The sequence below is a fragment of the Vigna unguiculata genome, chromosome 3 (genome assembly GCF_037176805.1).
Source record: "Vigna unguiculata cultivar grain cowpea cultivar isolate G323 ecotype 2 chromosome 3, ASM3717680v1, whole genome shotgun sequence".
In the NCBI taxonomy this organism is placed as follows: Eukaryota; Viridiplantae; Streptophyta; class Magnoliopsida; order Fabales; family Fabaceae; genus Vigna; species Vigna unguiculata.
The window spans coordinates 49,118,903-49,145,250 of record NC_140794.1 but is presented as its reverse complement, the minus strand read 5'-3'; the positions used below and the strand labels follow the sequence as shown (position 1 = coordinate 49,145,250).

The window sequence follows — 26,348 nt, the reverse complement described above, 5'->3', positions numbered from 1 at the left end:
ATCATATTCTTTTTTAGTTTTTTGGGTTCCATTTCCGATTTCTCGATACTTTGTCTCTTCCAAAAATTAAATATATAAATAAAGAAAGAAAGAAATCGATGTTGTTGATCTGGCTCAATAAACAACATCCTCAAGCACAAGACACTGACACAAAAAGTCTACTATTTTAAAATTGAACAAAACTCAATGAATGTTGTTCCTTCCAAACAAAATACATCATTGGAGGCTAAGTTACTTCATAGGTTCATTTGTGTTGAATGTTGGATCTGGAATGTTGAATCTAACAATAAGCTTCTTCAATGCTCCATGATCTGGATAAAATCAAAGATTCGTTTTTAAATTTTCTCTCTTTTAGCTTTAAGGGCCTTCAGGAATAGATTCTTTCTAATTTCAATACTACTAAATTGAATTTGAAACTTAAAGCAACACCTTTGGCTTTGAGCCAAAAACAAAAGCAAAAAAAAAAAACATTTAAATCCAAATGTTATAAAAGTATCTAAATTCAAAAATGATCTATGAAACATCTGATATGGAATATTACTATATTATACATCAACCTTACATGAGGCAACATTAAATAACTTCACCTAACATTTTGCAAGTAACAAGGGTTTGGGGGGAAAATTCATTACTGCTTTTCCGCTGAGATATGTAAGAAAACACGGAAACTAACTTTAAAAAAAAATTGAAATAAAGTTGGTGAATTTAAAGTATTATGAATGATGACTTTATTGATTTTTACAATGATTATATAAAAAATAGTTCTTAATCAGTTATTAGTATAGAAAATTCAAATTAAACATTTTTTTTATGTGTACATGGAGGAGATGATGATGTTATTTAGAATGGTAGTAATTATTAGAAAAAAGAAATGTGAAGTAGAATGAATAATGGAAGGAGGTGGTGGGTGTGATCCCATTGAGGGGTTGGAAGCTTTGAACTTTGTGGTTTGCCCAGTTGGACAGATAACAGCTTTTACAAGCCAGCTGATTATTTGACTTTTAGCCATGACTTCAGCCTGTGGGTCCCACCACAACATAGACAAAAAGGAACCTCATTTCTTAAATAATGTATGCAAAATCGAAAAATCATTTTAATATCACTAACAAGTTTGGTTTTTGCGAGAGTCAATGTCCCTTCTCCCTGGATTCCTAGCAACCATTGTTTTTCTAGAGTTGAAACATTGTTGAGAGAGAGAGAGAGAAAAAGGGAGAATGGGAGTTGCTCTGAATTGAATCGAAATCACTCTTTTTCTTTTCTCTACTTTATCTTTTCTTTTCTTTTTGGTTTTCAATTTAAGAAAATACTAGTACAGTAGAGAGATATCAAACGGGTTTGTTTTGGTTTTACTTTGTAAGTAAAAGAGAATTTGATGTGGGGCGCTTTGCTTTAATTATGCTGCAGTGAACTGAAGACAGAGAGAGAGAGAGAGAGAGGGAGAAGAGAGACAATCTTCCTTCACCTTTGATGACGGCTATTCAGGTGTTTTATGGACTGCGTCTTGCTACTGATTGAGCTTCAGGGATTCTATTACATGTAGTTTGATTAATCCCATTTCTCTTATTATTTTTTTTCTATTTTTGGGGTTCTTGATCCTGTGAGCTGCCTTGCAAATTTTGGGATCTGGGTTCTAGGGTTTGAGCTTTTGACTTTCTCTCTCCTTGGGTTTCTTTCCATCTGTTACTATTATATCTCTCTTTTTTTTTCTGAGAAATTTGGTATTGAAATCTATTCTGGGTTTTGGGAAAAAAAAGAGTCTGTTTATGTTTTTGTTGGTTTTCTCGTGAAATGGTGAGCTGAGTTATTTGTTTATCTTTCAAACAAAAATCTCATGTTTCACAGATTAGATTGTTGGGGAGGTGTAGTCTTTAAAGATTCCAGATTCCTTATGTTTTGTTGGGGGAAGATGTTGAAGGTGAATTTGTTGTAGATTGATGTGATGGGCTAAAGTAAAGCCTGTTGTTGTGTGGTGTTTGAAGTGTGGGAAAGAATCTGAGATTGGTTTGTGTGAGGAGAGGAGAAAGGCAGCATGCATCTGTCACTATGGAAGCCCATTTCTCACTGTGCGGCACTGATCATGGACAAGAAGAGCAGGAGGAAAGATGAATCCAATGTGGACATAAAGAGAAACCCATCAATGCTTCGGAAGCTGCAAGAAAACAAGCTAAGGGAGGCCCTTGAGGAAGCTTCTGAAGATGGCTCACTCTCCAAATCTCAAGACATAGACCAGCCGGACTCTGCTGCCAACCAAGATGATGGCCTTGGGAGATCCCGATCGCTTGCCAGGCTGCACGCCCAGCGCGAGTTCCTTCGAGCCACCGCACTTGCGGCGGAGCGCATCTTCGAGTCGGAGGAGGAAATTCCGAGCCTACAAGAAGCATTTTCCAAGTTCCTTACCATGTACCCCAAGTACCAGTCCTCCGAGAAGGTTGATCAGTTGAGGTCTGATGAGTACTCACATTTGTCTCCCAAGGTATGCCTTGATTACTGTGGTTTTGGACTCTTCTCTTTTGTTCAGACAATTCATTACTGGGAGTCTTCTACGTTTAGCTTGTCTGAGATTACTGCAAATTTGAGTAACCATGCACTTTATGGTGGTGCCGAGAGAGGAACCGTTGAGCATGATATAAAGACTAGGATCATGGACTATTTGAATATCCCCGAGAATGAGTATGGCCTTGTTTTTACTGTGAGCAGAGGATCAGCTTTTAAGCTGCTTGCTGAATCATACCCTTTTCATACAAACAAAAAGTTGTTGACCATGTTCGACCATGAGAGCCAGTCCGTTGCTTGGATGGCTCAGAGTGCTCGGGAGAAAGGTGCTAAAGTGTACAGTGCTTGGTTTAAATGGCCAACCCTCAAACTCTGTTCTACTGATTTGAGAAAACAGATTTCCAACAAGAAGAAGAGGAAGAAGGATTCGGCTACTGGTCTTTTTGTGTTCCCAGTTCAGTCTAGAGTGACGGGGGCTAAGTATTCGTACCAGTGGATGGCCTTGGCCCAACAGAACAACTGGCATGTCTTACTGGATGCCGGTTCATTGGGCCCCAAGGACATGGATTCGCTTGGCTTGTCCCTCTTTCGGCCAGATTTTATAATCACTTCATTTTACAGGGTTTTTGGATATGATCCCACAGGCTTTGGCTGTCTTCTGATCAAGAAATCGGTGATGCAAAGCCTTCAAAATCAGTCTGGTTGTACTGGGTCTGGAATGGTGAAGATTACCCCGGAGTTTCCAATGTATTTGAGTGATTCTGTGGATGGTTTGGATAAATTTGTTGGAATTGAAGACGATGAAATCAGTGGGTTGGGGGAGAAGACTACTGAAACTCGTCAGGGAACACAGTTGCCTGCCTTTTCTGGTGCATTCACATCTGCTCAGGTCAGAGATGTGTTCGAGACTGAAATGGATCAAGACAGCTCTGAAAGAGATGGAACCAGCACCATATTTGAGGAGACGGAGAGCATATCTGTTGGAGAGGTGATAAAGAGTCCTGTTTTCAGTGAGGACGAGTCATCGGACAATTCATTTTGGATTGATTTGGGTCAGAGTCCATTGGGGTCTGATGGTGCAGGTCAGTCGAATAAGCACAAGATAGCTTCCCCACTACCACCTTTCTGGTTCAATGGGAGGAGGAACCAGAAGCAACCTTCACCAAAACCAACATCCAGGATGTATGGCAGCCCGATGTACGATGACAGAGAGGTAAACCTAGGTGCTCATGAGGACCACCGTGTGCTGTCATTTGATGCGGCTGTCCTGATGTCACAGGAACTTGACCGGGTCAAAGAGGTGCCTGAAGAAGAGCAGGTGGAGGAAGTTGATCATTATTCAAGAAATGGTAATGGGTCTGATCATCTGCATGTCGACGAGATCCTGGAAGAACCAGGAACCAGTGGAGCGGTCAATAATGGATCTTGGCTCAATAATTCAACTTCTCTTGCTCGGCATCAAAGCTTGGAGAATGGGTCTACCTCTGAAATATGTGCTGATGTCAAAGAGAGTGCCATAAGAAGGGAAACAGAAGGTGAATTCAGACTGTTGGGTAGGAGAGAAGGGAATCGTTATGGCGGTGGTAGGTTTTTTGGTTTGGAAGAGAATGAAGCGACCAGCAGGGGAAGAAGAGTGTCATTTAGCATGGAAGATAATCGTAAAGAGTACCTTAGCCAGACCTTAGAACCGGGAGACGTATCTGCAACCAGCTTTGATGATGAAGAGGCGACCAGTGATGGAGACTATGGTGATGGACAAGACTGGGGCCGGAGGGAACCAGAGATAGCATGTCGTCATATTGACCACGTCAACATGCTTGGTCTCAATAAAACTACACTTAGACTTCGGTTTTTGATAAATTGGCTTGTTACCTCGTTACTGCAACTGAAGTTGCCTGCTTCTGATGGCGGTGAAAAAGCAAATCTTGTCCACATATATGGTCCGAAAATAAAATATGAAAGAGGTGCAGCCGTGGCTTTCAATGTGAGGGACAGAAGTAGGGGGCTGATCAATCCAGAGATTGTTCAAAAGCTTGCTGAAAAAGAAGGAATCTCTCTTGGTCTTGGTTTTCTGAGTCATATACAGATTCTTGATAGCTCAAGACATAATCGTGGAGCTCCTAATCTAGAAGACACAACTCTTTGTAGACCAATGGAGAATGGTCGGCGTGATGGAAAAGGTAGCTTTGTTAGGCTTGAAGTTGTGACGGCTTCACTGGGCTTTCTGACGAATTTTGAGGATGTATATAAGTTGTGGGCTTTTGTGGCTAAGTTTCTCAACCCAACATTTATCAGAGAAGGCGGTCTTCCTACTGTTCAAGAAGGTTCTGAGACATGAGATGGCAAAGTTGATCGCAACTTTAATCAATTTTGGAGACTGAACATGAAAGATTATTTGTGTGAAATTGCCAAAAGGGGCAGCAGGCAAAGCTGTGGGAGGAATGGATTGATTGATGATGATTTGTAAGATCCTACATAGACGCAAATCTATTTTCTGCATCAAAGCAAGATAGGGCAAGCGGGGTGGATTTGTTAATTCATGTTTCTTGTTGCTTACATTTTTATTATTTTTCTCTTTAGTTTTTTGAGCTGAATGTAGAGTTGGCTTTAGAGATTATTACATATTGGGAAACCATGATGTACTTCGAAGCAATATTTTGAGTAGAACTTCTACTGATATATACTTAGCTTCCATTGCATACGAAAGGATTTCCAACTTCTGTAAAAATGTAGCGTTCATTGTCATGCTATACTTTATCATACTATCTTTTGTCCTCTCTTCTCTTACATATTTTTGTCCTAAAAGTTGGTGTAACTTTGGGCATTTAACTCCTGTGGAAATGGAATCAGTCAAAGTGGAACGAATGTGGCGATGAATGCCCTGGAACATATTTTTTTCACTTTTCTTTTTACTCTGTTATTTTGCATACAACTCAATCCTAAACTCTGTATTTTTAATGGTTTTCTACTACTTGAAGGTGGCGATGAAGACTGTTGATAAGGATTATTGTTAAGGAAAGGTGAAAGAACAAGAATCGACAAATTGATCAATACTTGCTATTTCTGAAAGTGGGTTTTAGTTTCTCTCACTAAATATATATGAATCCTTTTTAGCTTAACTTGCTGTACCTTTGTTGTGATCCTGCAAACGTTATGTAGTGTTTGCGTGTACAATCCCCACTGATTGCAAATTGTGGAGATTGTCAAATTATGCTGTATTGGAAATAAAATTCAATCTGTGTGATGGTATGGTTAGGAAATGCAAGTTTCTTATGCTGGGTGGATTCTATGCTCTCTATCCTTGAAAGTTTGAGTACCTCTTGACTGATGTGGTTTAATAAGATACGTAGATGATTACGTTGTTTTTAAGTATATAATTATTATCAATAAATTAATAAATGATTAATTGACTCTGCACCTTTTTACTCTATTGATGTGATCCTCTCTTTGAACCTTCATTAAGTTATTTATATCTTTGGGTTGGCTTTTTTTTTCTACATATCTTTTTATTGGGGGTGTGACTCATAGTTGAGCCTCACCCACTAAGTTTTGTTTCAGAAGAATAGAGGTTTTATGATGATTTTCCATCCAGCGATCGACAAATCAGTCCTCAATTAGTTTTTTTCTTTTCTTTTTCAATCATTGATTGACTGAATGCCAACCTGTGATATGTGATGATATGAAAAAAAAAAATCATATGATGCGTGTTAAAAGTTAAAGGAAACATAGTTTCTAAAAGAATGAGAAAAGAGAAAAAGAAGTGAACATACGGTTTTTTTAAAAAATTAAATAGCAACTTCTAAAGGTTTAAGGGTATTTTTAATGAATTATTACCATTTTTTTGGGATGATTTATGGAATATTTCGACTACGAATATTCAAGTTGGGCTGTCATTATTTTATTAGATCTTATAAAACTTAATTGATTGATTTGGGGTTCGTTGATGCGATCTTACTATTGTCGAACGTGGGAAAAGATCATGGTGCAATACGATTACATATGAAAATTCCGTGTTAGCTTAAGACATGCGTGCACGCGTGGACACCATTACCATTAACACCAAAATTGCACTATGCTCTTAAACGATGACGCAAAGTAACATTTACAAGTAAATTTTAATGCACTTCAAATTACATGATAAGCCAGTAATGTTCCAGTGTCAATTAGAAGGCTATAAGCCAAAATACTGGATGGCAAGTATTTCGAAGCAGAACTCCTGACCAGATATTGGTTGAAACTGTAATTTGAATTCCATATAAGGTTGCAAATGGGGAGTGTATTTCAGAGATTGGGCAAATGATAGGTGGATATCTAAGATTCCATCATCTTGATGAGAAATGTAGCCTCCAATGCCGATTCCTTGGACTGCAAATAACGGTTTTCTTCTACTAAATCTGTGGTCAAATTCAACAATATTGGCCGCTTAGGGTCGTATACTGTGAGGTCACGAACTCGTGCAACCCATTTTGCTGCTTCCCATACCCCAAACCTGAGTCATGAAATAAAAGCCAAGGTTCATTAACACGGCATAGCCTGTTAGAATATAGGTTCATAAGCAGCATCAAAGAATATTCGCATCAAAGACCTATATTGTGGATTTTCTCGCTTAAACGAACATAATCCGGTAAGAAAATGTGAAAAATTACATTAACTTAAGCGAGACCTTTTACATAAGGGGTGAGTTTATGAAATCCAACACTAACATCTCTATATCATATTTGTTACATCTTTACAGTGGTTCAAAAACCACTTCAGTTTAGAGTTTAGTTTTTTTAGTTACTATCTTTTATTTTTGAAGAAAAATAGTAGAACTAAGTTTGCACCCTTATATTCATAAACAATTGTCCTACAACATAACACCACACTGGTCCCTTGGGATTCGGTACTTGGATTTACAAGTTCATTTTACTATTCGTAGACTTCGTATACTTGCCTAACTTCTTAACCGTGACAGTCCCTGCAAGCTAATTAACAGCTTAGAGTACATTTAGATGGTCGATAACACGGGTGAAGAAATTGTGATTTTCACTTATTCCCCATATACTTAATCCTATGTCTTGGTATTACTATCCTTTCAATTCCACGTGCCAAAAATGCCACAGGTTTATGATGTTTGTCTATGTTAGCAGCATGTAAGCGTCCGCAATGTATGAAAATCAAATGTTGATGGAGGTGTCTAATCAGATCATGCCCAAATTCAATGATGGAAAATATTTTTTCGAAGACTTGAAATGCAAAAAGAAAAAAGCTTCTCTACACATTTCGGGGGTGAAAGCATCATCGACAACTTATGCAAACATTACGCCTAGACATTCTCATTTTGTATGACGCCATAGAAAAAACCCAACACTTACAGAAAACAAGTCCACATACTAGCAATCAGAAAGCACAATGTTGTCTATGCATTTAGCATTTTAAATATGAATAAACCACTGCAAATCCACTAGGCCATTGCCAATAAATCAGGTATTCAGAAAAAGAAAGGAAGCTCACACATACCAAAATGAATATCAATCTCTAAAGTATAAACTAATGTAGTTTTTATACAAGGCAGAAGGGAAAATAAGATGAGGTTTGGATACTAGCACAGAGCAAATACTCAAGTACTATATATCATACAATGTAGTTATAATTTAAAATACAACTTACTATAAGTAACATAAAAACAGTTTATAAGAATATAAATGTAAATCCTAACAAAGTTTATATCATGGATACACATTCAACACCATTTCAGCAGCTACTTTGAACTGTATATATTTGGTTCACTTTTAACATAAGCGCCTTCATTCTTTACTAAAATACTACTCGATCAACACCATGGATAACTTGGATCCGATGTTAGGAAGTTATGCAAAGATATAAATAACGTACCTTGTATTAAAAGACGATGTTACTAATACAGCTGGATAAAGGACATCCTTTCGTATATTATCATATGGAGAATATTCTCGAATTGCAAGAAAATCATCGAGATCCCCAGGGTAGCCAAACTCTTCATAATCAGCAGCTGTAAGAGGCAAGATGGGATACAGAAGAGTGTTGGTAGCATCTAAAAAAGGAACCTACAGAACAAACCATACAAAAAGGTAATTTTATTTGAGAAAAAATATTTAAGGTGGAGCCTAAGTAAACCAAAACCTGAAAGCAAATAAACATTCTTACACACCTTCAAGACTGCAGCACGAAATAAATCTGGAGAACGATTAATGGCAGAAGCAACCAAAAGTCCTCCAGCACTATATCCCCAACCAGCCAATTTGTTTTCATGGACAATATCATTTTCGATGAGAAATTTGGCACAAGAGATGTAATCATTGATTGAGTTATGCTTCTTTGTGCGTCTCCCATCATTATGCCATTTCTTACCATAACCACCTCCACCTCTGAAACATGGCAACAAAACAATCATATAAGGGACAAGACATTGGAGAAAATAAAATTTACGACAAAGGATATCCCTATGAATATGCATTGAGTACATGGTCACTAAATAATGTGAATCCTACCTAACATCCGCATATGCAACAACCCAACCTCGATCAAGGAGGCTTTTTAGTTCACTGCGCCACCGTTTATCAAGTAATTCACCATAAGCTCCATGTCCATGCAATATCCCCGATTTTTTAGCTTGTGTCTTATTGTTACGCGAAAAAACAATAGTTAAAGGAATAAAAGTTCCATCAAATGAAGGGACCTCATATTGCTCACAGGCATAAAACTCAGACAGATCATTCCACAAGTGGTAATCTTCAAAACTAGCATTCACAGGATTGGAGTGTTTGGAATTTGAGGACTCCATGCTAATACTTGCAGAATTTTTACCGTACAGTATTCTTGTCCTGTCATGTAGCATGTTTTGTTGTTGAATGATGTTCCACCGACCCGTAGCAAGGTCATAATCAACCACAGCATCTGGCATCTGCGAGAAACTTGCGATGAACAACATATCGAGATTTGATGATCAGGTTTTTCTTCTAGGTTGATATACAAATGTACTTTGTAATATGTGTTGAACTCTTATCCTAGTAGTATATATATATATATATATATATATATATACACACACACACACAGGGATGCTATCCTATAAGATTGAACAAATGACCTCCTAAGACCAAATACATAGATAAAGTAAAGATACAGATATATAAAAAGCAGTACTGGGTATATTACAAATTGGTACATAAGCCAGAAAGACCTAACAAGGAGGTGTAAGAGGAAGAAAAACCTTGAAATGACAAAAATCAACCAGGCTTACTGGTAAATATACATCATGAAGTATTTTTTGGAAACTCAACTTTTAAAACTTCTCAAAATTTCTTCGGATGCATATTTAACGGGGCCAGTGAATGGTGATTCAAAATAGATATGATACGAAGGTAGACATATGTTAACAGAATTGTGAAGAGAAACCATCTTCAGAAATTAACATAAAAATTAAAAAATCATTCACATACCACAGGTGATGATATTATGAAGCGTGTGACAGAAGAGAAAAAGTCATAGTTTGGTCCAGGCGAAATTTGGCAAACATGTTTTGGTAATGACAAGTACTGTAGGTCCAGCTTCCTCAGTTTGAGTGGCCCCTATCACAAAAATAAGATGGTCAACGTAATTCAACGAGAATATAAACAAAAATTACATCAAGAGTTTATCTGTACCAGATATAGTAAATTCTCTTCCATTACCTTCCCAAAGGGCAATGGTAGTCCAACTGAACAAAGTTGGACTTTTTTACTTTCCCTTACAATGAGGGCTAAGTACTTATCACTAAAATCAACATCCTCAATAATTAAATCTGGGTCATCCACTAATACCTCCTGCAGTTCATGAGACCAAATATAACATGTAAGGCAAAGCAGATTTTCACATGCAACTTAACTGAGAAAACATGAAAATGGGCGGTATTAAGAAAATATCTCACTGTATCAAATAAACCTGTTTTCCTTATGATATAAAAGAGGAACAAAATCGAAAAAAGCTAACCACAGAGAAAAAGAAAATGTGATGCTCCAAAAGTACCTCCCATTTTCTTGTACTTGAACGATTATCCACTGAACTACGAAGAAGATAATGATAATCAACTGATTGCCCACCTTTGGGAGCATCTGTAAATAAATAAAGGTAACCTTGGTGATGTTCAATTATGCAATGTGCTATAACATCACATTCCCAAACTACTTTCAAGCCAGACAACGGGTCAGCTGCATTTATTAGAAAGACCTAGAAAATGGTTAGAATTATTATCCAATACAAAAGGATTTTAAGTTTTCAGAGTTCCTAGCAAAGATCTTTTACCTTTGATGATGTGGGAGAGAATGTATTCACAGTCACGTATTGGAAGTCTTTTGTGTGCCTAATATTAATATGAACACTTTCATCTGACTCTTCCAAAAGCAAAACATCTTCATCAGTGGATCCAATCAGACTGTAGTAGATACTGCAACAACAAGCGGAGAGATGAAATGAAGGAAGATCACACAGACTAGTGTTTGCAATCATAAGCTAAAGGGATTCCTTTAAAGACGTAACTTAGATGCAATTGCTAATAAATGTTTACACATTAAAGATTAACACAGGTTACCAAGATAAAACTTCAATTGTGATATAAATTTTATCCTTCTTTTAATTCTGTAACAGCACCAAACCATCAAATGATTGATAACAATTCACCCACCGGTAAGGCCTCATTTTCTGATCTGTCACAACATAAAGCAATGCATGTCCGTCTTTAGCCCACGCCAAGTTCGAAACTCTTTCTGTCTGAGGCTTACTGCACAACGAACCTGAATTCAAATTTCTCACGGATAACTTGAAGTAGTCGTTTTCTTTATCATACATAGTGTATGCAAGAAACTGATGATTAGGTGAAACTTCAGAGAGTTCCTCATAAGCATAACCTACAAAAGTCAGGTCAAACAAAATGTCAGCACTCCATAACACTAAAAACTAATATCAAAGGCAAGATGTGATTCATTTGACATTCCAAAGGTAAAGTTTGCCAGACAACAATGAGTAAACACTAATTGTTCTCGTGTTCCTTAATGAGTAAACACATCTGGGTAGTTCCATAATGTTCTCGTGTTCGATACAACCAACAACAGTGAGTAAATACTAATTATAATCCTTAAACTTGTGATACACAATCACATTAGTCACTAAAATTAGAAAAATGTAAAATAAATCCTTAAAATTGAAATTTGTTAGTCACATTACTAAGATAGTAAGTTATAAAATTTGGTGACTACAACTAAAAGAAGATATACATTTCAGTTATTGAAAAACGAGAATTTCAATTTCAAGGATTAATTTGAAATTTTCCAATCCCAGGCTGCTATGAAACCTCACTAATTGAAGGGCTAAAAGGGAAGTTTAGTCTAACAACAATTGTTAGGCCATATAGAGATGCATTCTGACACCATCTTAAAATTTGGGTTTTAATTTAAAAAAGGTGAGAATTGTTCTCCCTTATACACACCATTTGAGCGATATGAGTGGTTCAGTAAACTTAAGATATGGAACAGTGACTGCATAATTTACCTCCAAACCTCTCGGCTTCTAGATTATAATCAACGAGCTTCTGTTCAATGGCTTTACCCGTAGTGAAATCGAAGCCTGCGGGGGGATAGTTATGCGAAATGAAATCATCGTTCAAGCTAGCCAACCTTCGGCAGAGGATGGGATAGGGTTTGGCCTCTTCGACGCGGCGGTAGTAGAGCCAGGGGCCCCAGCGAAGGGGAGGGGTGGAGAGGTCAAAGGGCATGCGAGAGGCCATTTCGAAGTGGAGCTTGTTGAGGAGTTTCTCTGAGTCAGACATGACGGCCTCACTGTACTTCTCCTCTTGCTCCATGTACACGTCCATGTGACGCATCGCCACCTTGTCGCTCACCTTAGACATCCAGCTGTAAGGGTCTTCCCACGTTATGCCATTGAAACTGAACTTCTGCGGCTTCTTCGGGGCCTTCGGTGGACTCGGCGGTGGCGCCGCCTTGTAGTGGCGCCGAGCCACGCATGCGAAACGGAGCAGAGGGCGCATAGCTGGACTTGGGTGAAGGGTTTTACCGCATCACAAAACATAAACCCCTGCTTTGTGTTTCTTAGCAGTACCATTTTTCCCTTTCCTTTCTCCCAAATAATAATATAAAGTTTAAATTAAACGAATATAATTTAATATTCTTACTAAAATTCACCTTTTTATTTTTTATTATTAAACAAATTTAAACTCAAAACATAATTTTAATAATTAACCATTTTATTATCATATATAAAAGTATCAAGTGTACCATATTATACAAATTGAGTGATGATTAAAAATCAAATAACTTGTCATACACAGGTTTAGAAACTAAATTTCAAATTCAAAATAAAATCAAAGTTTAAAGTTTTGTATAGAATTAAAAGTTAATTTAAAAATATTTCTAGAAATATTTAATAAAAACGTTAATTTTAATAATATCACAATAAAATTTGCACACAAAATAATTCGAGTTTCAATTTAAGGAATAAGAACATTGCTTCATTTTTTACAAAAAAAAATGGAATAAGTTAAAACTAAAAACAAATATAGGGACCAAATTAAATTGTTTTGACACGTGACACAATTGTAATTGTAAAGTGATATGTGTAAAAAATTCAAAAAAAAAACTCAAAATTCACACGTGGCGTTAACTTTAACCCTATTTAAGACAGAAATTGAATTATTCTTAAAGAATAAGAACCAAATTGAGACAAAAAAAATACTTGAAGATCAAATTGACATTACTTGACAAATACAAGGATTAAAAGAATAATTTAACCTAAATTAAAAGACTAGTATCAATACAATTTCATAATAACATTCACAAAAACAGAGAAATTAAATAAAATAACTAATAACTATTTTTTAAAACTTATATGGATGTTAACAAACTCTCCCAAACCTAAACCATCGTTTATCCAAACATCTAATTTAATAAAATTATCACAAATGTATTCAATCTTAAAATGAAAAACTCAAATTAGCATCACAAAAAAACTTTAGTATTACCAAAAACCATATGAAAGAAACTAACTTAAATGCTTAAAATATTTTAAACAAAATTAGAATCGTGGAGAATTTGATGTAAAAAGCATCCTAATAGTATACTTCTCACATTTCTTTTTTATAATTCACTCGATCACACCAATAATAAAAACTTCCAACTAAATCTTTACTCATGATCTCGACCAGAAAAATACTTCAAAAAACTTGCAAGATCTCTATAATGTTGGATTAAGAGATTTGAAGGAAATGAAGAGCCTAAAGGAAAAGTTTGTAAGGATTTGTAAATGATGTGATGAGTGTAATAGATTAAAAAAATATTTTAATTGATAAAAGTAGATAATTATAAATTTATTCCTTTGAAATAAATTAAAATGTAAGTAATGGAAATTATATTAAAATAAAATTGAATTTGTTATTTATAATGAAAAAATAAAATATAATTGAACTATTATTGTAAATATTTTTTATATTAATTTTGGATATATTAATATATTAATTATTAATGTTGTTATTTTTAGTGTCATCATTAGTGATCTTGGTTTAGTGAAAATTATATAATTAAGTTGGAGACATAACAAATTAAAATTAGTCCACATACAAATGAAATGAACGCGGGCATGCAAAAACATTTTTTCCAATTGCAACAAGAACAATTTTGTTATTTTGCATAACATGAAAAGTAAATACTCTCGAATCCTAGAATAATGAGCGGATGCATCCATATCTTTCTCACAAAAATTTGCACTCTCAAATCCTTTCATAATCATTGATCCAAATGCAGGTGTCAATTGCAATTCATCCTCCCACAATAGGAAAAATTAGAACTGTCAAAATGAGTTGGAACCCGCGAGCCAATCCGGCTCACCACGAGTTTGGGCTGGGTTAGATGGAAATTTCTTTACAAATTTTAATACGGATTGAATTTTGACCCGATTCACTTAGAACACGACTCACTCGGGTTGAACCCGTCCCACAAATAAATGATCACACAAGTATTTTTATGTTAAGTTGAGCTTTGTATTTGAGTCATGTTAAGTTGGTTTTTTTAGCCAACACATAGATAACTTGTATTTTTGTGATTTTGGTTTGTATTTGGATTATACTAAAATTTAGGTTAAATACCTTTTTGGTCCTAATTTTTGTCAATTTTTTTCAAATAAGTCCTAATTTTGATTTTGTGTTCAAATAGGTTCCAATTTTCGTCAATTTTCTTCAATTTGGTCCTTTTTTGCTAACACCGTTTAAATCATTAACGGCCATGAACAGTGACTGCCACGTGTCACTTCGTGGTTTTTTTGAATTATTTTTATTTTTATTTTTATTTTTTTTAATTTTTTTTAAAAATTTTAAAATTTTTTTTAAATGTACACGTATCAACCTAGGAGCGTGGCACGTGTCACTTCGTGGTTTTTTTGAATTTTTTATTTTATTTTTTTTGAATTTTTTTTAAATGTCCACGTGTCAACCAAGTAGTATGTCACATGTCAAAGTCAGTATTCTATATTCAATTTGGTCCCTATATTTGTTATTTTTGTTCAATTATGTCCCAATTTTTATTAACATTAACCAATTTGGTCCCTATCGAAGATGTGACCAAATTTAATTTTTATATCAAAGTTATAATGATGTGAATTTAAATATATTGTATAAAAATATTTAATAAAAAATGTGAATTTTAATATAAAAATTAAATTTGGTTTTAATTTGGAGAGGGACCAAATTGGTTAATGTTAATAAAAATTGGAACCTAATTGAACAAAAATAACAAATATAGGGACCAAATTGAATTTAGAACATTGACTTTGACAAGTGGCACGCTACTGGGTTGACACGTGGACATTTAAAAAAAATTAAAAAAAATTTAAAAAAATTATAAAAAATAAAAATAAAAATAAAAAAATTCAAAAAAACCACGAAGTGACACGTGGCAATCACTGTTCATGGCCGTTAATGATTTAAACGATGTTAGCAAAAAAGGACCCAATTGAAAAAAATTGACGAAAATTGGGACCTATTTGAAATCAAAACCAAAATTAGGACTTATTTGAAAAAACTTGAAGAAAATTGGGACCAAAAAGGTATTTTAACCTAAAATTTATTTAGATTTTAATTAGAATTATATTCTAGTTTTGACTCAAAAAAAATATAATATTTTTTTTAATTAAGTGAGTTTGTAAGACAACCCGTTTAACCTACTAATCTGCAGTGGGCCAGATCGGTTTGAAAATTTTTTGACTTACTAATAAGTAAGTCGAATTAAGTTAACTCATTAAATGATGAATCCATGATAAATCAAATGGAGTCGAATTATCCATTTTCACAAGCTTCTGACAGAAATGTACCATGACAGAAACAAACATACCTTAAAAGGGATTTGTGACAATGAAAAGTTGGAAATAGTAGTTTGAGAGACCCGCGCGCTTATGAGCAGAAATGCGAAGAAAGGAATCTGTATCAATTAATTTTATCTTTTTGTCTTCTTTCTTTATCAAGAAAAACCCTTTTACAATTATGTACTTACATATAATTTCTATATATAATAAATCTATTTTTTGGTCCTTTGAATTCATTCTATGCACATATGAAAATATATTGATTTCACGTTGTTTGCACATTCTGGACAATTTATTCTCATTATATGTAATAATATACAATATAATAATAATAATAATAACAAATGTAGATAATTAAATAATAGTTATAATAATAATAAAATATATATAATAATAATTACATTTTATTTTAAATTATTTTTATGATTATGGGTAAATAATAATTTTTCATTTTTTGCTGATTAAAATATTTTTTTAATCTATCAAATCTATTAGATCATCTACTAACTTTTATAAAATTTTATTTCAGATCCCTTCATTTCTCACATCTTTCCCTTATTTCAAACCATAATACCTTCACCTCATTTCCTTCTTAAATCCACTTAGATCTACTTTCTCAAATTCATTTTCAAATTTAAACACGACCTAAAGGCATTATTAAGGTTTGCAGTGAATAAAGACATTTTAGATAAAATAAAGATCAATATTTTTGAACTTTTTAAGTGTGTATGTTCTTTTTACCTTTATGAACACTACTTTTTTTTTCTTCATTTTTTAACAATGTAGATTTCTCCCAAAACTTGTTTACACAAATTATATGATCTTTATCAATTTAGGTCTAGGTACAACATTGTTTTTGTTTTCAAACTAATAAGTGTATTTACATACCTTTTTGCGATTGTGTATTTACATTTGCAGGAAGCTGAAAACAGCATGAAAATAATAATAAACCAAGTTGATTCAAAAACATGTTCCGCGAGAATCCCCTTGAAACTACAGAAGAGAAAACATTTGACCATGGTGTTTTGAGAGTGGAGTTCATTGGGGAAGTTGGATTTAGAGATGACACAATAATGAAGGGGAAGTAGCTGTATTGGCAGTAGAAAAGGAAAACCAATCCATGTCTTGAGGGTGGAGGAAAAGTTCTTGTGATGGAAATGGACGCACTGAAGGCAAAATATGTCTAATAATTGGAGTCCAAGATCCTCACCAAATATCGGCAGAGGAAGCAACAAATATTCATGTTAAATCTTCATATCTCCTGACAACCAGTTTTAGGATATTCATTCGTAGTGTTCGCTTTCTTTTGGTTGTCTTTTCTGAACTGGCCAATTTTAAGATGTTTGTACTGCTCTAAACATATCTTACTGGCCTACATATCCATGAATAGCATGACTCGAGGTTCATTATTTTCAGGAGAATACATTTATCAACTTTTTCTCTATGTTAATTTTGTTCAAGTTTTAACTATTTTTTTAAGAGTTAAGATAGGTTAGCAATATTTTAATTAAAAAATAAAAATTTAATCTGTTTTAATTTTATTTTTAGAAACTTTGTTAAATTTGTCAAAAGTTTTTTTGTCAAGAGGTAATTTTCCTTTTTTTAAATAATTAAAGTTGATCATTTGACACAAAAATTAACTAAATTTACGTGATTTTTTTTTTCGGAAAAAAGTCGTTTAATCAATCTCCTATTTCCTCCCGGTTATGTAGATCTATCGTGTTCTATTTTTCAAAAGATTTTTTTAGTTAAAAAAAATTATAAATAAAAATAATTAAATTTCTTTTAAATAGTTAACTAACAAAAACACATAATTTTGTTTTTATATTTGACACAGGGTTAGATATACATAATTGATATAGTAATATTATTTTTATATTATATATTTTTGGAGGAAGGTATCAATTAAAAAATATTTACGCACTTTTAGGATAAATGAGCAAAAAAAAGTGTGTGAAAATGTGTGTTTGTTAAAAGATGTGAATAAAAATCAGCATGGAACCATAAACAGAAACAGCAAGACTTGCTTTACCATATGAAAAAATGAATTTGAACATTATACATTCCTCGGTGTAGCACGTGGCGTGAAGCATACGACTGCAGTGCATAGTGGAAGGAATGTGTTTCCGTGTACAGCTCCTAGTTAGCAATATATGTACATGGAACAGGATCAAAGTCATAGATGATATGACTTAACCAACACTCTTATCTGAACTAACAGTTAATGAGAGAATGAACTCGCCTCAATGCTGTACATTGAGTTATCACTCAAGCTAAAGTTTGGTCTCTCTTCGTTCCACTTCAAAATCTCCTTTGCATATGTAAGTGCTGCATCAACACTATCAGGTTCCAGCCCCTTCACCAAGGAGACATACATGTTTCGCCCCGTAAGAGATGAATAGAGCCTCTTAAACTTAACCGCTATGTAATAGGAAGCAAGCTGAGAAAGCGAGGGGCTATTGTTAATGCTGCTGCTGTTCATGCCAGAGCGATGTCGACTAATTACTGGACGAAAATCAGATAACCAATCACACGTGCTAAGTGAGATTCGTTCAATTTTCTCCTCAAACTCATCTAATTTGTTTAGTATCAACAGGAAGTCCATTTGTTCGAAAGTAGGATGAGTAACTATGGCTTCGAAAAGCTTCCTGCTCAAAATCATCTTGTTTGTGCGACAACCATTTCCATCAACAGAAAATTGATCGTAGTCGCTCAGGGAAACACAGAAAACCACCAATCCAACGTCCTCGAACATTTCTAACCACTTGCAATTTTCTGCTAGCCCTCTTGCATGTATTGTAATTAATTGATACCTGTAATGAAGGAGAGCGAAGAATGGTACAGATCAGCAACATTTTATAGCTGCTTTAGCAATTGAATCAAACAGGGCTACCCAAAAAAAAAATTCTCACAGCAATCATTCGCGCAAATGTTTTCACCCACCTAACTAAAGAATCATGTAGATCTGCAGTGTCGACAATATCCTCAGCAGCTAATTGAGGAAATGAAAACTCTACAGAAGCCATCCCATTGGATGAAGTAACTCCTTCAGCATAGAGAATATCTAAATCCGAGGGTTCATAATCAGTCCTCAATATCTCAATAGCCTAATCAAAGAATTGAAATATTAGTTTCTCCAAGCCACTAGCACAACAACATTTTTCAAGAGTAAAAGAAAAAGTATGGAGGAAACATTAAGAAAATAAGGGCGCAAATTTTGTATAACTATTACTGAAGCACTTTGGTGCTTCATGGATGGATATAAAGCAGGTTGAGTTTGATTAGTTAGCAGATAAATTAGCTCACATTAACCAGAAGCCTAAAAATTTGAACTTAACTCTTGCCAAACAAACAAGGTAGGAGTCCAAAAACTATATGCTAACCTCATTTGTATCAAATGCATTGAAGTTATCATCCACATTCGTACATTATAAATTTAATGAAGATTTGTTCCAGCCTAATCCAGGGTCCCATTATTTTTTATAACCCATATTCCTTTATACAGAGTACGCTTAACATTTTTTGTTATATGCAAGTGAAAGCAAATACGTGTCCATGGTCATTCAATTCAATCGCACGTGAACAAGAGTACATGCATAAATTAATCTTTTGATGAAAATAAACACAAAAACAACAGAAGGATCCATACCCTCTCTAAGAAATAACTGGCAACACTGGGTAGCAATTCTATTTCATTTCTTCTTTCATAGGTGGCCTTAATGGCTGCATCATTCCATAACTCCTCAATCAGTGGAGCATACTCACGAGTAGCAGCTGGAAAGATAGCATCAAGCTTTCCCGCAACCATAGTTTTCAGAAGCCAATCAGAAAATGCTTTCAGTCTTGTGCCAATGGAATAAATTGTCTTGTCACCAAGTTTTGGACCGGTTCCTGAACCGTAATGATATCAACCAATCTTTAGTACAAACGGACAACCTAAATGTGAAATTTAATTGTCTCTTGGACAGGAATCAGCAAGCATTATTATTTCTGTCACTATCAGTTGGACATCAACATTCTTTTTTTTGTCTTGGTTGGAAATGTAGCAATATATTTAATGTCTCCTATACAACTATTTTATATTCAAAGCAATTACAATGAGTTGCGAGGAGGGGCTAAAAACTATTAAGTGTGAAACGTAAGGGTACCATAAAAACATATAAGCTTAATGCATAACATTGGGACCAACAAGTAGACTGTAGACGGTGCACTGTGTGCTGTGGATGACTTTATGCATCAGATTGTGGTAGGAAAGAAAGCTTACTGAAGAAAAATTCTATAGATTCACGTACAAAGAAGGAAGAAATTAGAATTGATACCTGTAGTGTCAAGCGCAAAAGATTGATTTTTCTTTAAATTCCCCAGGCTTTCTTCTTCAAAACGCTCACGACCCTCAAGGAGTATGCCAAGATAGGCATAGACATTGGTCTGAATGGTCAACTTTATACTTTCACGTTCATCTTCTGAGAACGGAGTGTTTTTGTAAAGAATCTTGGCCTGACACAAGCATTTAGAATTCTATAAATACATTGATTTCTTGGCTTTCAGCAACAATACGCATGCATCCATGTAGACAAAAAGGCAGACAAAAAATGCAGGTAACTATTGAAAGTAATATCATCGAATTTTTTTACGTAGCAGCACATTGATAAGGATTAAATAGAAGTTAGAAACAACTAAACAGTTTGAAATGCTTCAAGTGCCTGTGCATAAGCATCAATCACCGCTTACACAAACTTTCTCCAAGTTAGTTTTATTTCAAATTGAATTCAGAGATGATGATTTTGATGAACATATGCCGAACGCAATTATAAAATGAAAAATCACCTGCTTGAAAATAGTGCTTGTTCCCGACCCAGTGTAACCAAGTAAGAGGAGCTTGTGAACTATTCCATGGTCAAAGTGATCAGGAACTGGTCTGGTAACCAGATTGGAGGATAGAAACCCACATGAATTTGAACATTTAGAATTAGAAGGAACTGGTAGCGACAATAAAGCACATACAAGCTTCGTTCCAGCCTAAAAAGTGAAATAAAAGAGTGTAATGATGCAAATTGAGGATTGGTTTAATAATAGATATATAAGCAAAAAATAAAACGTTACCTTTCCCCAAATGCACCCTTTTGTATTTTTCTGTCCTTCTTCTTGGTATGAACCATCCTCGTTGACCCAAAAATGTGGGTTACCAGCACACTGAACTCCTGCCAACTGCTCAACCAAAACAAAATCCTCTCAACAACTTTTATTTTTTAACAAAACAAGATACAAGTAATTAAAAAAAAAAAACAACTAAAAATCAATATAGATCATAGAGCCATTCTAAATTTTGTATCATTTTTAAATATATTGAAATTCAAACCTGCAACATTCGAAGCTCAACTTTTGTTATTTCTCTTCCATTAATGAAAACTTGCGTGTTTCCATTGCTAGCATCTGGTTTGATGGGACCCCCAACATTCAGATGCGGACTAATAATTCTACAAGGCTTTTGTCCTTCCTACAAATTCACACAAACAAGCAAACAATCAATCAATCAGAACAGTAAAACCAAAGAATTCAACACAACTAATTAATTCCCCCAAAAAATACACACGTACCTTCCCCCAAAAACCAGACACCTTATCATACCAATAGTTCCCAGGCTTCAAATTCTTCGGAGGGTCAGCACAACTCTGCAACGTAACTAGTTCCTCAAAAGAAAGAGCGTTCCCATTCACACAAATATACTCAGGTGGAAGCTGGTTCACTTCACAAAACCTCTCCGCCTTCATAATTTGTCTAATCTCCAAATGATTAAGTAATCTCTTCAAAATCCGCGAACACTTCCCCAAACTACCCCTCTTAGATTCATCAATAGGAAACCCAATGCAACCAACACATTTGCGACCTTCCGGCATAGAACCCATCGCTCTCAACACACAATTCCCACAATACTTAGCATCACAAACGAGACACACTTCTTTCTCCGTTAACCTGTTCCCTTTCAAGCAACGATAACACGAACCTTTCCTCCCCTTCCTCGCACTCTCTCTCTTAACCCTCTCTTTCGCTTCGTATTCATCCTCCTCGAAACTAACCACAGGTCCTCGTTTACCGTCACTATCAGGTTCGGGATCGTTAGTTTTCAAAGGAGAAATGTGAGACGATGGATAATCGGAACTCAACGTGGAAGCGTAATCTTGCTGGCTCGAATCGTTGAAATCCAAGCTCTCCTTCTCGCAATACGAATGCCTCAACAACAACACGCTCGAGTCTCTTACCGTTCCTAAATTGTCCGAAAACGAGTTTTCGCTACTCAACTCGCACGCGTCATTGGCTTCCGCGGCGGCGTCTCCAAAGGCGATCACGGACGTCGGAGACACCGTGGTTCTGCCGGAGCCTCCGTCGTTGCTCCGGTCGAAGGCGATCACCGACGTCGGAGAAACAGTGGACTCAGAATTCAGTGTTTTCAGCTCCTTCGAGAATTGAAGCTCCGGCGCCGAGAGCGGTTGCACCACCGGCAACGAAATCTCGTCAGAGAAAGAAACATGCGATACCGCGACTGCCTTCGCCGCCGGAATATTGTCGACGGCGATCGGCACTGCCCGGGGAAGATCATACGCCGGGTCTGGTCCGCTGTACGCGACGGCAAAGGAGTACTCCTCTTCGTCGTCGGAGACGACGTCGGCGATCACCGTCATTGTCCTGACCGGCGACATAGTTGCCCTAATTTGGAGGAGGAGGCAACATTGACGAATGAAACTAAGAAAAAGTGAATGCAAGTATGGAAGTATGCAGTTGAATGAAGTTGGCACCAAAACAACAGAAATTGAAGTTTCAAAATAAAGGCAGGAAATGAATATTTTAGTCGTACTTGTAAAGAATAAAGACAGTTAAGACTTTAAGACTTAAGAGACGAATAGAAACAGTGGAGGAAGGAAAAGGAAACCTAATTTTAAGTGGGAAGAAGAAAAGAAGTGTCGAGAATGCAGCAATGAAAGGCGTGGATTCTGATTTTACCTGTGATATGTTCAAATTTAAAAGTAAGCAATCGGAAGCAGGGTGAAGTGTGAAGAAAACGAAAAAGAGGTGGGAGTGGAATCTTTGGTTTGGTTTTTAAATTTAGTTTTTAGTTTTTTGTGCATGTGGGGTCGGAGATGGCGTCCTTTTGCAGAGTGTAATTAGTATCGGAGTTTTTGGCTTGTGGTTGCAATGGATAGGGATAGCAGAAGCTGGGAGGGACCATGGCCAGAGAAGAAGGAAAGATGGCGACGTAAGAGCATAATGGCTTAAACCAATCCATTTCTCACCACGGGCTCCTCGTGAACCCTTTTAAGTGCCAAACATCCAATCCAACTCATCCAAAATCTTTACCATCAAAAACATTCACTCCAATTAATACTAAACTACACTAAGAGAGATCTATTCCAAGGATCACATCTCATCAACTTCAGACACCCATTCGATGAATGCCTCTTCAAAACCCGAATCCAACAACTTGTTTCTTTCCAATTTGTCAACTACCGGATGGAAAAGCAGCATCATAAAATCTTCTATGATACTTCCTTTTGGTGAAGCAAAACTTAGTGGGTGAGGCCCAACAATGATTGTTACCTGTATGAAAAAAATATAAATTTCAAATAAAAGAAATTGAACCACAAAAAAGTAATATTCCTAAACTAAAACATTTTTACTCAATGGTATAGTATGATCCAACTTTTTATCTTCCAAAAATGTGTTTATGTCATTACAAAAGTCACATATATATTGGAAAAATAAGAGGCATAATTTTTTGGACATTCTATATATGTATTGGATAGTATATAAAATTATGTTGGATGACGGTAGGTATAGGACATGCGCTAGAGTGTTCACTGCCAAATTTTGTTGGAAGAAGGCAAGAAAAAAGGTCTTAATCAGTCCCACAATAATGAATGGATGCTCTAAAGGAAGGGATCACATGTGAGGGTGATAGTGAAAACATACAATGTAATTCTATTTTCCTCCTCTCAAACTTTTTCCTTTATTTACACTCTTTTCTGTACAACAAAGTATATAATTTCAACGATTGATAAAACAAGGAAAAATCACACTCCAATCACACTTTTAAGAACTTATTTTCGCTTGAAATCTCTATTGCAAAGGCATTACAAATTCTTAAGTTGAAAAGCTCTCAATTACCTCTACTTACACTATCCACATTGACTTTAACCCATCAATGTGTAGGCATCATCCAATTAACCTACTTAATATAAGGAGTTTTCCTTAATCTAGTATATAAAAAAACTTCAAAATAGACAAGTTAGTATTATCAGTATCCATATTCTTATCCAAAGAATTACATGTCTATTGAATATGTCATTTGATCAAGTGTGTAGTACAGTAGAGATGGAAGCAGATGTTTGAATCTCTTCTGATTTATAAATTTACATATGATCCATATAGAGTAAGTAATAATCGTGAACTTAATCTCATGAAGATAATACATCTAAGACCAAAACCTGGAAGTAAGAACACTCAGAATAAATGATGTTCATTACAAAGATTACACATGAAACTAGGGGTGTCAAAACTCCCAGCCACAAACGAACTACCTACTATCAAAGGCTTAGCGGCGCAAGAAACATTGCTATTGAAACAACTCCAAGGAATTGCAAGTAGAAAAAGGCCCCACGGCCGAAACCAAGGAACTTCAAAACTCCACTAAGAAACAAAAAGACAAACACTTCGCAAGCAAGCAAAACAAACCTGAGCGCAGAGAAGAAAACCCCAAGAATATCTTCACATCACTGAAACAAGAAAAGAACCAAGAATGTGCAAACCAAAAGAAAAAACCAGAACAAAGGACACGAAATAGGAGAAAGCAATGCAGACACCCTAATATGCTCTTAGCACAACTCCAACCGTTGAGCTAGAAGAACCAAACCAAACAAAACTAAGTGTATTTACTAAAATGAATTATAGTAACTTGCACTTCATAATTTCTTCAATTTATTACAATAATTGTTCCTTTTAAATGTTGATTAACATCTGTAGTAGAGTTTTATGAAATTTTTTTCTTTAATTCTATTGCTCAATGATAGATAAATCCAAATAAATTTTTATTTAAATGAATGTTTTGTAGAAAATAATTTTGTTACATGTTATTTGAAATTTGCACTCACTTATATATATATATATATATATATATATATATATATTTATTGTAAATTTATCTTATATTTAGTTGATGGTGGAATCTCTAATACATATCTCACGACGAAACATATACATCTAGCGTGATATTAAATATTAATAACAGTTTAATAGTGATTACACGAAAAATTCAATAAACAACAAATGTCGATAGGAAAGGTGACTCTAATACCACCTTAAGAAATGAGATTAGATATTAACAGTAGTCTGATAGCGATAACACAATAAGCTCAATAAATAACAAATGTGACTAGGATAGACTTAGATGACTCAAATATACCATCTTAGGAAGTAAACTTTTTTAAGTATAACTTAACCGACAAAACGATCTCTTAAATGAGATTTGTACCAATTTATATATTCTAAATTTATCTTATCTCTAATTAATGAGAAATCTCAACCTCAACGTACAAGAAAGAAGAAGAGAAAAACTTGTGAAGACATTATTTTCTATACTAGATCTTTTATATCGTTAAGTTTATATACTTTTGTATAAATATCATAGTAATTTGTTTGTTTCTTTTCTTCTATAATGAACATTATAAAAGGGATACATTTTAAGATTTTTAGAAGGGAGTTGATGGTTCTATGAAGAGAAATGATGAAAGTTGTAGTTATAATGAAAGCTTATTTCGATGGATTTTTATTTTATTTTCTAGCTGATTTCTCGTACAGGTAACTTTTTTGGCTATGGCCGCTAACCAAATATGCATTTCTTGAGGCTTAGATTTGCCATTGATTTTATTATATTGTGTGGAGTGTGAGTGAAAGGTTATAACTCACAAGTTCAATACATACATTAATTAGGTGGGAAACTACATCATTAAAAGATAAAAATTAATAAGTAGATAAATAACAAATAATGTGATGTTATGGGTAACCTGGTTGTTTATATATAATAGAATTTTCATTGATAATATGCATTTAATACTATATTTAATTTACTATTTTTATTTGTTTCAACATGCATTTAATGTGTCTTAACCATGTCCTAGGCAATGGTTAACAGGACCCAATCTATATATAAAGGTCAAAAACTATTTTGGAAAAGGCAGAGCATATTGTGCACTTTGTCGTTTCTTGTTCTCCCTTTTTTCCTTAAAACTAGGACCAATCGTTATCGACGGTCTTCATCACCAGCTGTCAATTACATGGAAAAAAATATATATCGAAAAGTCCAATGTTTAGGATTGAGGTGTCTGTAAAAATCCTGTGGTAATAAAAACAAGAGGGAAAAAAATAGCCACAGAAAAGCACATTTCGATTCCGTTCTCACCTCAAGTCAAATACTCCAAGTTTCACCAACATTTTGGAAATTGATG

The 26,348-nt window shown here is 35.0% G+C and overlaps 3 protein-coding genes across 6 annotated transcripts; 1 reads left to right on the top strand and 2 right to left on the bottom strand.

The window, feature by feature from the left end:
- Positions 1–1,108: 1,108 nt before the first annotated feature.
- Positions 1,109–5,221, top strand: LOC114179286 (uncharacterized). The gene has a single exon (XM_028065562.2). The coding sequence runs from the start codon at positions 2,030–2,032 to the stop codon at positions 4,829–4,831; it is 2,802 nt and encodes a 933-aa protein (XP_027921363.1). The 5' UTR covers positions 1,109–2,029; the 3' UTR covers positions 4,832–5,221.
- Positions 5,222–6,546: 1,325 nt separating this feature from the next.
- Positions 6,547–12,601, bottom strand: LOC114179905 (Prolyl oligopeptidase family protein). Of its 3 annotated transcripts, none has more exons than XM_028066404.2 (10): positions 12,037–12,601; positions 11,174–11,396; positions 10,795–10,936; positions 10,519–10,719; positions 10,158–10,316; positions 9,954–10,082; positions 9,003–9,415; positions 8,663–8,879; positions 8,368–8,503; positions 6,547–6,982 (listed from the first exon to the last, which is right to left on the bottom strand). In XM_028066404.2, exons 1-9 carry the CDS (start codon positions 12,530–12,532, stop codon positions 8,390–8,392), a joined length of 2,094 nt encoding a protein of 697 aa, XP_027922205.1. In that variant the 5' UTR covers positions 12,533–12,601; the 3' UTR covers positions 6,547–6,982; positions 8,368–8,389. The 3 variants fall into 3 exon arrangements, with proteins under 3 accessions (XP_027922205.1, XP_027922202.1, XP_027922204.1); XM_028066401.2 differs by having other exon boundaries at positions 8,368–8,558; positions 12,037–12,600; XM_028066403.2 differs by having other exon boundaries at positions 8,368–8,558; positions 10,185–10,316; positions 12,037–12,600.
- Positions 12,602–17,858: 5,257 nt separating this feature from the next.
- LOC114179938 (extra-large guanine nucleotide-binding protein 1-like) lies at positions 17,859–23,322 on the bottom strand. 2 transcript variants are annotated; one of them, XM_028066452.2, is made up of 9 exons: positions 22,852–23,322; positions 21,450–22,557; positions 21,212–21,349; positions 20,956–21,060; positions 20,680–20,871; positions 20,172–20,349; positions 19,502–19,743; positions 18,796–18,959; positions 17,859–18,665 (listed from the first exon to the last, which is right to left on the bottom strand). In XM_028066452.2, the coding sequence occupies exons 2-9, from the start codon at positions 22,548–22,550 to the stop codon at positions 18,074–18,076; spliced, it is 2,712 nt and encodes a 903-aa protein (XP_027922253.2). In that variant the 5' UTR covers positions 22,551–22,557; positions 22,852–23,322; the 3' UTR covers positions 17,859–18,073. The 2 variants fall into 2 exon arrangements, with proteins under 2 accessions (XP_027922253.2, XP_027922252.2); XM_028066451.2 differs by lacking the exon at positions 22,852–23,322 and having other exon boundaries at positions 21,450–22,845.
- Positions 23,323–26,348: the final 3,026 nt, after the last annotated feature.

Coding starts and splice junctions, on each gene's coding strand:
- LOC114179286 (XM_028065562.2), top strand. CDS start 2,030: ATGCATCTGTCACTATGGAAGCCCATTTCTCACTGTGCGGCACTGATC.
- LOC114179905 (XM_028066401.2), bottom strand. CDS start 12,532: ATGCGCCCTCTGCTCCGTTTCGCATGCGTGGCTCGGCGCCACTACAAG. Junction 10,317..10,518: donor CAAGTACAAGAAAATGGGAG/GTACTTTTGGAG, acceptor CATGAACTGCAG/GAGGTATTAGTGGATGACCC. Junction 10,083..10,157: donor AAGAGAATTTACTATATCTG/GTACAGATAAAC, acceptor TTTTTGTGATAG/GGGCCACTCAAACTGAGGAA.
- LOC114179938 (XM_028066452.2), bottom strand. CDS start 22,550: ATGTCGCCGGTCAGGACAATGACGGTGATCGCCGACGTCGTCTCCGAC. Junction 20,350..20,679: donor CAAGCACTATTTTCAAGCAG/GTGATTTTTCAT, acceptor TGCTTGTGTCAG/GCCAAGATTCTTTACAAAAA. Junction 19,744..20,171: donor TTTTGCGCTTGACACTACAG/GTATCAATTCTA, acceptor ATTACGGTTCAG/GAACCGGTCCAAAACTTGGT.